Source organism: Giraffa tippelskirchi, chromosome 1 (assembly GCF_054371585.1).
Source record: "Giraffa tippelskirchi isolate mGirTip1 chromosome 1, T2T-mGirTip1v1.2.pri, whole genome shotgun sequence".
Taxonomy (NCBI): domain Eukaryota; kingdom Metazoa; phylum Chordata; class Mammalia; order Artiodactyla; family Giraffidae; genus Giraffa; species Giraffa tippelskirchi.
Genome location: NC_137275.1, coordinates 13,652,136 through 13,667,377, shown reverse-complemented (window position 1 = coordinate 13,667,377; position 15,242 = coordinate 13,652,136). Strand labels below are relative to the sequence as shown.

The 15,242-nt window shown below is 51.7% G+C and overlaps 1 protein-coding gene across 11 annotated transcripts in view; it reads left to right on the top strand.

The window, feature by feature from the left end:
• Positions 1-15,242, top strand: part of JAKMIP1 (janus kinase and microtubule interacting protein 1) — a 154,089-nt gene that overhangs the window by 109,869 nt on the left and 28,978 nt on the right. For 9 of the 11 annotated variants that reach the window (XM_081495714.1, XM_081496058.1, XM_081495623.1 and 6 more), the window contains 5 exons: positions 6,395-6,523; positions 7,903-8,031; positions 9,442-9,525; positions 12,513-12,575; positions 14,506-14,902. In XM_081495714.1, the coding sequence (XP_081351840.1) occupies positions 6,395-6,523; positions 7,903-8,031; positions 9,442-9,525; positions 12,513-12,575; positions 14,506-14,679 (579 nt within the window). In that variant the 3' untranslated portion in view covers positions 14,680-14,902. Of the gene's footprint in view, positions 1-6,394; positions 6,524-7,902; positions 8,032-9,441; positions 9,526-12,512; positions 12,576-14,505; positions 14,903-15,242 lie in introns of those variants that run through there. The other 2 variants (XM_081495566.1, XM_081495560.1) reach the window with 1 other exon arrangement.

The following is a 15,242-nucleotide window of genomic DNA, read 5'->3' as shown; positions in this document are numbered from 1 at the left end:
TTTTCCTCTGGACTGGCCTCTTTCTCAAGCAGACTATCCCATGTGGGGGCCCAAACAGCTTTAGCAGCTTCGGGCTGGCATTATACCTGACAACCAACCGTTGTGGTCAGAGGATGTCTCTCCTCAGTGGTTCCAGCAAAAGTCCCAGGACTGGTGCTCCTTGGTTCAGCGTGGTCACAGGTCCATTCCTGACCCAGTCCCAACTCTGGTGGCACCTCATTTGGAAAGACAACTTAAAGACTTAGCACTAAATTGTGTAGTGTGACCTGGTTACATAGCTCATACCATGGCTACTTTGAAAGGATCAAACATTAATGAAATTGAAATATATATGAACTTGGCTATATGTATTTTTTTCTCTTGTGAATTGGGTCTTCCAAGGTGGCACTAGTGGTAAACAACCTGCCTATCAATGCAGGAAACTAAGAGACTTGGGTTCGATTAGTCCTTGGGTTGGGAAGATTCCCTGGAGGAGGGAATGGCAGCCCACTCCAGTATACTTGCCTGGAGAACCCCATGGATAGAGGAACCTGGCAGGCTGCAGTCCATGACTGAAGCATCTTAGCACGAACTTTTGTGAATTATTCTTTGCCTCTTAATGTTGCTTTGTGCTTAGTTGCTCAGTCATGTCCGACTCTTTGCGACCCTGTGGACTGTAGCCCACCAGGCTCCTCTGTCCATGGGGATTCTCCAGGCAAGAATACTGGAGTGGGTTGCCATGCCCTCCTCCAGGGTTGCTTTAATACCTCTCAAATAAAAAGGTTTACTTTTTAATGGTGAAATCTACCCTTTTTTCCCTCTAGGAGGGTTTTTACATTTGATCTTGTGGCTAGAGAAGCTTCTGCAAGAAGGTGCCCTCATAGGTGCTACATGGGTGTGGGAACTGAGGACCACTCTAGTTGCCATTTTTCTACTGGATGGTGGTTTGCTTCAGTTCGTATAAATGTAAAACAAATGCTTATGGAAGAATTGCTAAGAACCCATGCATTCAGCTAGTCTAGGGCACGCACAGGGTGAGGGGATGAACAGAGAAATTTCCTAAGCACACGAGGCAGGAGGCACCTCCCCGTTTTGTGCTCTGGTCCTGAAGAAGGCTCTCTCGGCGTCACGGTTGCTAGTGCTGTTCCCAGAGGCCCTGACAGCGGGGCGACTCGGGGAGCCTGGGGCTGGGAGGAAAGTTCCCAGAGGATCAGTCAGCCTGAAGGCTTTCTGCTGTGACTGATTCACCCAAGCCCGGCCCCTGGAAACTGGCTCCTCTCAGCCCGCGATCTGCCCCAGAGCCGGCATCCCTTTTAATAAAGGCACACCATCTGGAGCATCCTGGTTGTTCTCAGAACGGTGCAGCGGAGAAGGCAGGCAGTGGGCCTAGTGCGGTCGAGGAAACGAGAGTGCTCTGCAGAAGAATCGGTGCTTCCTCCCAGGACTTGAGAGAGGCCTGGAATTTGGTGGCAGTGATGTGGCTTCCAGCTCCCCTGACACACACGGGCTAGCGGGTCCCAGACTCTCCGCCCCCCAGCCCCGCCATCTCTACCATGGAGTACATCCTCTTAGTGCTGTATTTCTCCTTTTTCCTCTGTCTCTGCACCCTGGTGTGTCTGTTCTTTTCTGGCTGCCAGGAGATGACCTACAAGCATGAAGGTAAGCGGCCAGCTTTGAGGGTCGGTTGTGGTCATGTGGATATCAGCGGCTGTGATTGGAAAGCTCCTTTCTGTGACGGCGATTGTTGGAAATGACATGGACGAGGAGAGAGGAGGCTGTGAGAAGCTGGACTCAGCCAAGGGGTTGTTTATTTGGGGGGGGGGTGTGCCTCCCCTTTTCCTCTCTGTTCACGTGATCTGCTAAGAATGAGCACCTCTGTATATTCAGCATGTCAGTGGAGAAGAAATGTTTATTTTCCAGTCATTGTTGTCCAAACTGCATTTCAAGTGTTTGAGTTGATTTATAGAAAGATGTCAGCAAGGCAAGGCTTTGGTGGCAAAGAAAATGGAAGTCCAGAGAGGTGGGCCCTTTTCCATAGAAGACTCACTTGGAATGAACAAAGATGAAAATCTTATGCTCCTGAAGTTGTTTTTTCCTTAGGAAATTCCCAGAGAATTTTTGAATGATGGAGGCTCCAAAAAATTGACAGTGTCTGTTGTGCTTGACTTTCTTTAAAAACCTGATTATGAGCCGAGTATTTGAGAAACAGTATTTCCAGGTGATTTTCCTTTCATTCCTTGGAGGCGTGTATGTAATTTCGTGTATATGAACATGCAGTGGAAGGCAGGGTTGCTTGGTCTCCAGAGAAGATAGCTACCAGATTTTCACTTGAAATGTTAAGATGTCTTTTTTTTTAATCTTGTTTTTCATTGATAAAGGCATAAATTTATGTGGTGCATTTTGGCTTCCCATATGATACAATCAATTAAAAAAAACGAACTCTCAGGAAACAAACCAACCCCACCCAAATGTCACACAAGGTGGGGGTGAGTCATGGTGACCTCCTTGCTGCCTTGGAATTTGTGTGTGCTGTGAATTTATGGATCGTCTCTTTTGTGGTTATAGGATTATATATTTTTTATTTTTTAATTAGAGGAAAATCACAGTGTTGTGTTGGTTTCTGCCGTACAACAACGTGAATCAGTCCTAATGATATATGTTTTTCCCCTTCCTCTTGAGCCTCCCTCCCCCCTCCCACCCCACCCCTCTAGGTCATCACAGAGCGCAAGGCTGGTCTCCCTGTGATTTACAGCAACTTCCCACCGACTATCTACTTCACACATGATGGTGTATATTTGTCAGTGCTACTTTCTCAATTTGTTCCACCCTCTCCTTCCCCTGCTGTGTCCACAAGTCAGTTCTCTATATTATACTTTGAATGTCCTTGCGTGTTTGATCCCGCCTTCAGAGCTGTTTCTTCCTTCCCTCTCTGTAGCGTGCTTCCTCGGGTTCTGTCTCTGGAGCCATATGATACTTCAAGGTGCTCCGCTGGAGTCTAGGCAGGTCATTACCTCTAAATGCACAGCTACAGCATCTGTAGTTAAAACCCTGCGTTGTTATTTGTCATTGTTTAGTCACTAAGTCATATCTGACTCTTTTGCAACCCCATGGACTGTAGCCTGCTAGGCTCCTCTGTCCATGGGATTTTCCAGGCAAGAATACTGGGGTGGATTGCCATTTTCTTCTCCAGGGGACTCTTCTGGCCCAGTGATCAAACACATCTCCTGCGTCTCTTGCACTGCAGGCGAATCCTTTACCACTGAGCCACCTGGGAAGCCCAATACTCTGTTTAAGGGCTCAGTAATTCCCAGGTGGTACCAGTGGTAAAGAACCCGCCTGCCAATGCACAAGACATAAGAGACGTGGGTTCGATCCCTGGGTCAGGAAGATCCCCCTGGAGGAGGGCATGGCAACCCACTCCAGTATTCTTGCCTGGAGAATCCCCATGGACAAAGAGGTCTGGTGGGCTTCCGTCCATAGGATCACAAAGAGTCGGACATGGCTGAAGTGACTTAGCATGCATGTAATTGAGTATTTAACTCTCAGTCCCACAAAGTTGCAAAAAGCAGGTCACCCTACGTAATGGAACACTGAGTCATCACCCCCCCAGAATGGCCCACAATGCCTGCAGTGGGTGACCCCCGCCTGGCCTCGTGTCCTGGCCGTGTGGAGACCGTGAGGCTTGATGTTTCCTGGGGCTGCATCCAAGTGCCGGGCAGGGCCCTCGCTGCGTCACTGCTCACTGCTGATCAGCACAACGGGCCTGTCCCTGGAGGCCTTGCAATTAGCAGTGTTTACAAGAAATAAGGTCAGCTGAGTGGCTGCCCAGAAAAACAAGGAGCCTGGGGCTCAGGTGAACCGCGTGTATGCAGAGGAACTGAGCGCTATGAATGTGTCCGCTGTCGAAGGTCATGGCCACGGCTCCCTGGAGGTGTGGCATCTGGAGCATCATTGACACAAACTCAGGGGATTTCTCAACCTGGGGGGCGGGGAGTGTGCCTTTGAGCATAGAATTGTCTCCTCCAACCTCCTCTCAGAGAGGAGTGCGTTTGACATGGACGGAGTCTAGTAGGGACTCACGTTCCTATCCTACCTGGTGCACTTGCTTGTGATGCACAGCCAGGTGGTTGCCCACCGATGCTGGCTGCAGGAGCAAAGGAAGGGACGTCACGGGCAAACCCAGAACTACTTGTGGGTGAATGTTTGTTTACCGTTGAGTTCTTTGCAAATACTCATTGAACAACCAGTATTTCTTGAGCCTGTCAGGCCTTGACATCAGCACAGTGTATCTTATGTTAGACAATGATGAGCGCTATGGAGAAAAATAAAGGCAGAAGAACAGAGAGGCTGGGGTGGGGATAGGTTAGTTAAGACTTTGATGTGGTGGTCAGGGAAGTCTTTTGATAAGGGAAGGAGAGAGTCACGTGGGTTCTGGAGACAGAAGTGCAAAGGCCCTGCAGCAGGCATGTGGAAGGCGCGGAGCTGTGCTTGGCAATGTGGCTGGAGCCCGGTGGTGAGGAGGGGATGAGGCCGGAGCAGTACGGGGGCAGGCACAGGGCCTGTGGACTGCACTGTCGATGTTGGCTTCCACTTAAGTGTAGAGCAGGGCCAGCGGGTTTTGAACAAAGGACCAACACAACATGATTCTTGTTGCAAAATAGTCACTCTGGCCACCAGGTTACGGGACAAAGGCAGAAGCTGGAAGGCCAGTAGTGAGAGGTGATGGTGTCTTGGACCAGGAGGGAGGTGCTGGTTCGTGGAGGGTTGGATCGTGGGTTGAAGATCGAGCTGGCGGGGTTTCTCTCAGAGGCGTGGAGCCATGGGGTGGAGAAAGGGGTTGGTTTTTGGCCTGAGGAACTGTAAAGATGGAGCTGCCGGTGGCGAACACACGTTAGTCCAAACATGGAAACAGCAGGTTCGGGAGTGTTAGGTCAGTGTTCACCAGCCCCCCTGGAACTGTCTAGGAGGTGGCTGATGTGTGACCCGGGAGTTCAGGGGGCAGTACGTGCCCCACCTGTGTTAAATCAACAAAAAGCATAAGGCGAAAGCAGTTTGCGGAAACACAGATGCCAAATGCAAGGCCACCGTGGGCGACAGCCGTGGCCAGGTGCCTCCCTCAAAGCCTCGTGAGAGATGCTAAACTGTACAGGATGACAAAGGAGGCTCCCTTCCCCTTGCTTCCTGGTTCTGAATTAGTTCCTAATCCTGTTGGTGGCACCAGCCACATTTTTCTGACATCTGGACCCAAGAGCTTGTACACAGGCATTGGCTCTGACAGAGTGGGAGGTGCCTGAGCATGTGGGGAGCGCCTCGGTGTGTTGACAGGTGGGGAGGGACCTCTGGGAGAACCTGGTTCAGATTAACGAGTGGGAGCCTGGAGCTTGGCTCTGGATTTAGGTATGGTTCTTTCTTCACGGTCAAGAGCATCCCCTGATTTTAAAAACAAAAATCCTTCTCGGGCTATTTGGAGGGGTGGGGGAAAGCCAGTGTTTCTAGGACAAGGGATGTTGATCTGGTGATTGTGGGTTGGCGTCTGAGGCCCAAAGGGACCGAAGCTCTTTGGGGCAGGGGCCAGGCCTGGTTTTGATCAGTTGTGGCCCCCCAGGCCCTACCCAGGGTCTGACCCATAGAAGGCGCTCAGTCAGGTGTTCACTTAAGGAATGAATGAATAAGTGAGCGAATGAAGCCCCATTTCTTGTGATATTTGGGGTGAGAGAAGTGTTGGACTGGATAGCTGGAAGCCCAGCACACAGAGCCTCAAGACTGCCTCTGACTCTGAGTACCGGGTGTATATGGGTCCATTACACCATTCCTTCTAATTTTGTAAATGTGCTTGTTAAACTAAACTAAAATTGCCGCTTGGGGCACGTGTGGTGAGGACCTGGGCCCTCCGCCCTGCAACTTGGCCAGCCAGTCAGAACCCCAGGTCCACCTGTGGACACTCTGCCCCTTTCACCATTCTGTGTCTGACCTAGAGCCCGGCATCTCACGTGGCCTGCCCCCGCCCTCCCCTGCCCCCATTCAGCATAGCAAAGATGCTACTCACCATGTGTTACCACGCTGGGCACGTTGCTCGGTGACCTCACTTTATGCTCACGCGTGAGGTGGGGGTCCTGTGTCCCTCTGATGAAGAAGGAAGCTGGCTCTCAGACAGGCTACGTGGCTCCATTGCAAAAGGTCATCAGCTCGTGAGCCTGGAGCCAGGGTCGGGTCAGCACCCTCTGCCACCCTCCACCCTCTGATCACCTCCGGCCGCCTCTTTCCCCCTCAGCAGTCACGCCCCCCCACCACCACCCCCGGGATGCCCCAGTGGCTCTGATGCACACTGTCGCTGCTCTGCCCGCAGACGACGGAGTAGGGGTATCCAGGCGACTCTTGAGTCCCTCTCTCATGCCGTGCAAATTGCCTTTCACAGAAGCATGTTGTGGAGACATTTTTTGGATTTGACGAGGAGTCTGTGGACTCGGAAACGCTGTCAGAGACGTCCTGCAACACGGACAGGACGGACAGGGCTCCGGCCACGCCCGAGGAGGACTTGGACGACGTAAGCGGGCCTCACCCCCGGGTGCTTGTAAGAGGGTGTCTCCTGCCTCACCTGGCCTCCGTAGCCGTGCTTCCTCCCTGTGAGACAAACCTCGCAGGATCCGGTGGTCACAGCCTGTGCCCAGGGAGGGGGGTCCCCACTTTCATGGGTTCTGAGAATGGCAATGGGGGGCGCCTGTAGCATGGGGGGGACCCTTCCCTTTCCCAGCACGGATTTCACACCGGAGACCTGTAGCCATGGCGGTGCCGCTTGCCTTTTGTCATTAAAACTGCTGTGTGGTGGTCTGCCCCTCGCCCGCCCCGGCTTGTACACACACACACACACACACACCGGTGTATATAAAGATGGCACGTCACTGTAGGAGAGGATGCGAGCAGCAGGGAAAAGAGCAGAGGGAAGCCCAGCTGGAGCCACTCACCCCGACTCCTCTCACGCTTTCCTGATCCTCCGTCTCTGCGCACATCCACCTTCCTGTCCTCTACTCCAGAGAGCCTGAGTCACACAGGAGCAAGGAGCTGTCAACCTCTCCCTACCCCACCCTGCCCAGTGGGATTCACTCCGGAAACCCCAGTCAAACACAATCACGTCAGACACACGCTTTTTGATTTGCCTTTTTCACCAAGAACTTGTAACAGGCATCTTTCAGCACCAGATGCTGTGTTGGTCGTCATACTCCGTCCCGAGCGGACCCTCACGGATCCGCTTGTGTGTCCAGACTAACGGGCTCCTGATGAGAGGCGTTACAGGGATTCCAGTTTTTCACAACTGCAGCGATGCTCTTTGGGTGGTTGTCTCCTTAGGAGAAATCCCCAGAATGAGACGCGCAGGGTGGGAAAAGTGAAAGAAAGCGAAGTTGCTCAGTCGTGCCTGACTCTTTGCGACCCCATGGACTGTAGCCTACCAGACTCCTCCGTCCATGGGATTTTCCAGGCAAGATACTGGAGTGGGTTGCCATGTCCTTATCCAAGATATCTTCCCGACCCAGGGGTTGAACCCGGGTCTCCCGTATTGTAGGCAGATGCTTTACTGTCTGAGCCACCAGGGGAGTCTGAAGCCACCAGGAAGTGGGGTGGGAGGGGTGCCTTTTATAGCGTAGATGTGCACTGTGCGGTCGGGACTGGCTCACCCTTGCTCCCCTGCACACGATTCAGTGATTCCTGGGGTTCAGGGAGCTCCGGGAAAGATGGTAGAGAAGGGCGTCTTCTCCCCAGTGCTCTCTCCAGAGCCCTCCAGTTAGGTCCTGGCTGTGGCCGGTCTGTTAAGTAACAGCTGGCAGCAGTCGTGACATCTGCACATTGTCTTTGCCTGACTTGACCCTGGCACTGCCATTCACGTCAAGTCATGGGCTTCCTCATGCTTTTCTCTTCCATGACGTGAAGACGACAACCCGAGAAGAGGCTGACCTGAGGTTTTGCCAGCTGACCAGGGAGTACCAGGCCCTGCAGCGAGCCTACGCCCTGCTTCAGGAGCAGGTGGGCGGGACACTGGATGCAGAGCGAGAGGCCCGGGTAGGTGCCGGGGGGAGGTGTTGAGTAGTCAGACAGAGGCTGGGTGTCCTGTGCATGCCCTTCCCAGCAGCCGGATTCTGTAGGGGTGTTGAGAGGGGATGGGGGGCTGCCTGGCAGCCTCCACTGTGGTGACATTCCAGTGTTTGGCAAACCCGATGGGAGCTACCTGCCCATCCTCAGTGCAGGAGCAGGGTTTGCAGAAGAAAGGCTGCTGTCTCAGTGTCCTGTGCCCCTTCCGTTGGCAAGAAGAGTTTCAGAGGTTTGACTCGATGATGAAATCAGACTCACTGTGAAACAGACATCTCTCTTTCCCAGCTGAGAAACCCCCAAGAATGTTCCTAAGAAGCTCAGGCAGGGCTGTCCAGGTGCTCGAAGCCCACCCAGCGCTCGCCCTGGTACCTGCTGGCCACCCAGGTCTGGACAATACCAGCCCTTGTGCTGGGCTGAACTCCACCTTCTAGTAACGTCCACTCACTGGCCATTAGCCCATCTTCGGGAGTCGCACAGACCAGTCTTGGCCAGCCCTTCCCTCTGAAGGCAAGAGGCACCCCTGGGAGTGCTCCTGCTGGGGTGACTTTTCACTCCAACGCACCCCCATTTCATTCCCACAACAGCCCCATGAGGTAGGAGGTGGTGAATGAGACTGTGGAGGGAAGCTCCTGGGCTACAATAGTGTCAGCCTGTAACCTGTAGGTCAGAGGAAGTACACTGTTGGAGGTGGTTTGGACTGAAGCATGGGTTTCTTATTTAAAAAACTTCATCTCCTTGCACCATTCAAAAGTCGAGAGATTTCACGTAGAAATCTGGGTTCCTGGCTTCTCTTGAGAGCTCAGAGCATTGGCAGCACCAGTGTTCCCATTCCGTGTAGTCACCTTTGGCTGCAGCTGCTCAGTGGCAGCACCGCCTGAGTTGAGACATGTGCCCCTGGTTTGCCACAGTCTCCACCTCTCCCTGGTACCCCTCACCCAGTCAGCCTCTCTTATTTATACTACCCGCCTGGTCCTCGGGGTATCTGGTTTTCAGCCCTCGCTGTAGGTGACACCTCTGTCAGGAGATGGGCTGAGAAAGGGTGAAAGTGTGGCTGGTGTTGGTGGTACAGCCACGGCACTGGATCAGGAAGCTGGGCTTGGAGCTGATGTGCTGGCCCCTCACTCGCCCTCATGAAGAAGCTGGCGGCTTCTCCAGGATGCAGGCTCATCTCTCAACAGGGGTAATGCTGACAGCCTCTCAAGGCCTTGCAATTCTTCCAGGTGTCACACCCATAGGTGACAGAGGAACCAAGCAGGCCAGTCAGCACGTGTGCTCCTAAAAAAAGGACCTGTTTCTCAGGATGGGATGCCACCTTGTCCTTTCCCCATCTCTGTCATCATCTGGGGTGACCTGCTCACTTCCTGGTCTTTTGCATTTCAGACTCGAGAACAGCTCCAAGCTGATCTGCTGAGGTGTCAGGCCAAAATCGAGGATCTGGAGAAGTTACTGGTTGAGAAGGGCCAGGTGAGCAGAAACGGTCACGTGACCTGTAGCTCTTTGCATTTCTATCCCCTTGGTGGTGTCGCTGGGGTCTTGGTGTCCAGGGGGATGGTCTGTCGATCTATATCATTTGCTCTGGAGATGTGAGAGAAAAAAAAACTGTTAGCAGAGTTCATGCAGGACTATCCCAGCTCATTTTCCTCTTTACCAAGTTTTAAAAAATCCAACATTAGTTACGAGAGTCTAACTTGGCTTTTTCTTTGTTTGCCAAGTGCACAAGAATAGGAGACAACTCCAAACATAAAGTGATCAGCAGAATCTTTTCTGACTTGAATCTGGAAGAAAAGCTGACACTGCCTCTGAGGATTCAGTTGTGCAAATAAACCTGCAGCTAGCTCTGAGTGATGACAGAGGTGGCCTTGGGAGCCGGTCCAAAACTCTCCATAAAGCAGAAGAACAGTGCAGAACATACACTGCAGCCAACAAGCACAGGCCAGCCCTACCCCTGACCTGTTGCACAGCCCTGGGCAAATTATGTGATCTCTTGTGCCTCAGTTTCCTCATCTTTAAAATGAGGCTAATAATAGTATGTAACACATAGGGAATGGGGGAGTAGGGATACTCAGCAGTAGTCTGGGCGGAGGCCAGGTGAGAGATGAGGCTATTTTCACACTCCTGTCCTCATCTACCATTGACCTCAGCTTCCCTCTTAAAGGCTTAGTTCACAGGTTGAAACTCACCCAACCAGTCTATAATTAAGTTAACCTCCCACTTGAGATGCTAGGCCCTGCTTTTGGGCATACTCTGCCCCCAGTTCCTGCTAAATAAAGGGGCCAGTCTGGCACAAAACACATGGCCATTCATTCAGCGAGCACTTCACCAGAGCCCTTGCCCTGTGCCAGGCTCTGTGCTCGGCATGTGGGCTGATGTATCAGTTAGCTATCACCGCCTAACAAATCACCCCAAAACTGAGTTGTTTACAATAATAGAAATTTTGTGTGCTTATAGTTCTATGGGTCAGCAGTTTGGGTGGTTCTTCTGCTGGTCTCCCCTGGGGTCACTATAGAGGCTTCATTTTCCAGGTGATTGTGGCCAGATGGCCCCAAATTAACCTCACTGTCCTGTCTGTGCATTAGTGCCAGCTGTTGGCCAGGCTCTCATGGTCTCTTGTCCTCAGGGAAGCTGGCTCCTTTAACTAAATGTCTTGGAGCAGGAAGAAAGGGCAGCCCCCAAAGCACAAGTATAGGCCGTGCCTCTGCCTGCATCATATTTGTTAATATCCCAGTCACCAAAGAATGCTTCAGCCATACCCAGAGGCGAGGTTGCTCCTTGGGAGGAGCTGCAGCGTCACCTTGCAAAGGGGCAGAGCCATGGGAGGGATATTGCCAACAACCTCCCACAGGAAAAAAGATGATTGGACCCAGCTCTGGACTCAGCCTCATGGGCCTACACGTGTGTCAATCCTGGGACGACACAGGGTGATACATGATGGGTAGAGTAGAAGGAAGGGAGGGAGAAAGTTCCCTCATTTGTACCTTCATCCATCCCCTGGCATTTACTGAGCATCGGCTGTGTCCTGGGCACCGTGCTAGACCCTGGAGATGCTGGTATAAAGGCAGACTTAGCCCCCCCGGCTCATGGAATGTTCCTGGACAGAACTTGTCCAGACAAAGATGTGGTTAGGCAGAGGGTCCCGGATGAGCAGAAGAAATGTGTTACTGTGATGACACCAGGTCCATGGGCACATCCATGGGGGTGTGGCCTGGACACTCACCCTCGAGCCTAAGAGAACAAACCCTGGAAGGGTCTGCCAGGACCAGCTCAGCTGCGCTCCAGGTGTTTTTCTGTCAGTAATAACAGATGTTCAGTTCAGTTAAGTCGCTCAGTTGTGTCCAACTTTTTGCAACCCCATGGACTGCAGCATGCCAGGCTTCCCTGTCCATCACCAACTCCCAGAGCTTGCCCAAACTCACGTCCATCGAGTCGGTGATGCCATCCAACCATCTCATCCTATGTCTTCCCCGTCTCCTCCTGCCTTCAGTCTTTCACAGCATCAAGGTCTTTCCTAAGGAGTTGGTTCTTTGAATCAGGTGGCCAAAGTATTGGAGCTTCAGCTTCAGCATCAGTCCTTCCAATGAATATTCAGGATTGATTTCCTTTAGGATTGACTGGTTGGATCTCTTTGCAATCTGAGGGACTCTCAAGAGTCTTCTCCAGCATCACAGTTCAGAAGCATCAGTTCTTTGGTGCTCAGCTTTCTTTATGGCCCAACTCTCACATCCATACATGACTACTGGAAAAACCATAGCTTTGATACAGATGAGCTCCCTGAAATTTAGGGAACGTGAGTGAAGGAGGAATGCACCACAGACCTGCCAGTTCTCTTCTTCAGGATTAAACGTTTAGAGCAGTGGTTCCCAACCTTTTTGGCACCAGGGACCAATTTTATGGAAGACAACTTTTCCCCTGACCGGGAGACGGGGGTTAGTTTCGGGATGATTCAGCACCTTACATTTATTGTGCTGTCTATTTCTAATCTGACTCACTAGAACTGACTCACTAGAACTGACTCACTAGAATTGATTCACTAGAAAAGACCCTGATGCTGGGAAAGATCAAAGGCAGGAGGAGAAGGGGACGACAGAGGATGAGATGGTTGGATGGCATCACCAACTCAGTGGACATGAGTTTGGGTAAACTCCGGGAGTTGGTGATGGACAGGGAAGCCTGGCTTGCTGCAGTCCATGGGGTTGCAAAGAGTCAGACACAACTGAGCGACTGGACTGACTGATTTCTAATCAAATGCCTCCGCTGATCTGACGAGAGGTCTGGTTCCGCGGCCCAGAGGTTGGGGACCCCTGGTTTAGAGGGACAATGCGATCATTCTAACTGCTCTCCTTCTCTCTGACCTTTTCATAGAAAGATTCAGATGAAGTAACTTTTCCCACTGATGCTTTGTTACTTAACTATCTGCTTCAATGAGTATGAACATATTTAGTACTTTTCCTTAGGATTCCAAATGGGTTGAAGAGAAGCAGCTGCTCATCAGAACAAACCAAGACTTGCTGGAAAAGGTACGTGGCACTGACACCCTGAGCCCTGCCCCAGGGGATCATGGAGCCCGAGGCCTGCTCTGGCTGCCAGAGTCTCACCCGCACCTGTCGTGAGGGCTCCCACCCACTGGTCCTGTCTCTGTCCTCTGGGTCGGGGCCCGCAGAGCTGGTTTGCAGACGTGGTGAGGGCTGCCAGTCCTCCTGATGCTGGGCTTCCAGGCCGCCTCTGCCATTGCCTTGGATTCCAGACCACTCCTCCCCCCGCCCCGCTCCCTGCCACCTGCTCCCCAGGCAGGGGTTAGTGGGCAGATCCTCGGGCGGTCATGGTCCAGTTCATCGACTGGAGGCCGTGGTGCTGGCAGAGCCAAGCTTGACCTTCCCTCTGTGGTGATCGAACTTGTAGGGAGTCGGCTTGAGTGGTAAATCTAATGCTTTGGGACAAGACCTCAGCTTTATTTTTTTCTTATTTGTGAACAGTTCAGTGATTTTTTTTAAAGTAAATTTACTGAATCATGCACCCAGCCCCACTATGCAATTTTTAGAACATTTTCAGCCTCCCTTAAAGATCCCTCTTGCCCCTTTGTAGTCACCCCTGTCTCTCACCCCTCAGCCCTTGGCAACCTGCTTTCTGTCCCAGTAGATTTGCTTGTTCTGCACCTTCTGTACTGGTGGAAGTGGACTGTGTTAGGCCTTAGCTTCTAAACATCCTCAAATGAGCCCAGCCTTGCCCCCTTGGTCGGGGGGCCGGGGTCCTGTCCCAGCTCTGTGCTGACCTGTCGTGTGGCGGTTCATTGTCCCACGTTCCTCCACAGCATTTGGGGCATTGGTACAGAGTTGGTCACTTCCTGCAAGGCGGCTCCAGGCTTTGGGAGAGATTTTGGATCCCTGATCCTTCTGGCTAAATTCTGAGAGGCCTAGAAAACTCTTATGCTGTTTCCAGATGTCCCCCTGGGGGCAGTACCACCCCATCAGAGGTGGGAGGCAGGAGTAAAGGTGACCATGACCCACCAGTGAAAGTGAAAGTCGTTCAGTCGTGTCTGACTCTTTGAGACCCCACGGACCATACAATCCATGGAATTCTCCAGGCCAAAATACTGGAAGTGGGTAGCCTTTCCCTTCTCCAGGGGATCGTCCCAACCCAGGGATCAAACCCAGGTCTCCCGCATTGCGGGTAGATTCTTTTACCATCTGAGCCACCAGGGAAGCCCAAGAATACTGGAGTGGGTAGCCTATCCCTTTTCCAGCAGATCTTCCTGACCCAGGAATCAAACTAGGGTCTCCTGCTTTGCAGGCGGATTCTTTACCAACTGAGCTATCAGGACCTTCATTTCCATGTATTGTCTTGGTCCTCACTGCAGGCCACCAAGTGGGGGCTGCTGTGTGCCTCCTTGGATGACACGGAGGCACTGACAGCTACATAGCTGGCCCAAGTCTCCCAGTGGGTTTGGGACCTAGGCAGCCCCACTTCCCAGACTTTCAGATCTCCTACTCATAGGAGACCTCTGGGGAGTCCAGGGCACCTTCCTGCTGCAACTAGCCAGACCCTGGGTGGGCTGACTCTGGGAGATTGGGATAGAAGGAATTCAGACAGGCTTGGGGATCACTGTTGCTTCCCCAGGACTGACCTTTGGGAAGGGACTCAAATGCTCTGTACCTTAGTTTCTCCACCATTTGTATATTCAGCAAATACCTGGCCCCCATGCCAGGCCAAGCTTGGGCCACAGGGACAAAGCAGGCACAGCCTCTGATCTGGGCCATCCCAGCCCCCGGAGCAGAAAGGGCCCACCTTGCACACTCACTGAGACCCTCCCCTTCCCACTCTACCCCTGGTAACAGCCCCTGTGTCCCCAGGCCAACACCTCGGGGGTCTGTGATACAGGACACATTCTCATGGCCCCCGATGACAAACAGTGGTTCTCCCGCCATTAACCCACGGGTGTCTCTGGTCTAGATTTACAGGCTGGAAATGGAAGAGAACCAGCTGAAGAATGAAATGCAAGACGCAAAGGATCAGAACGAGCTGTTAGAATTCAGAGTGCTAGAACTTGAAGTAAGAGACTCTATCTGTTGTAAACTCTCAAACGGAGCAGACATTCTCTTTGAGCCCAAACTGAAATTCATGTAAAGTCCCAGATGTTTTTCAAGCATGTGTAAGGGGACTTGTGACACTTGTTTTCTTTTCTTTCTTTCTTTTTCTTTTTTTTTAAATCTGTATGTTGAGAATAATTTCACTGCCTTAATATGTTCTGAAGAGAATGCTCACCGAAGTCTTTGGACATGTACCAGAGCTAATCTATTTATTGCCTACGGCTTGTTTTTGCACTTAATAAAATAATTTGTTTTTGCAATATTTTGCCTTTTTTATTTGTGTTTCATTTCCATAACTACTTCTTTCCTGCATGCATAGTCACCTGGTATGCCTTCTGCAAACGCGGACAGAAGCACTGTTGCAATTAATAACACACCTTTTTAAAGTGACCTTGCATGCATGAATCTCACCTTTTGAAAGAGTGGGGTCTGACCTGGCCTGCGGCTGACTCCATAATGTGTTTACTGCTAGTTTGGCCTATTTTCTCTTTGCCAAGGTAAACACAAGGTAAGTAAACAGGGTAAGAGGAGGTATTTGCAATAGGTGGTTGAGAAAGCTTGTAACATTACTCCAACTCCTTGACGCAGTGAACGCAAACC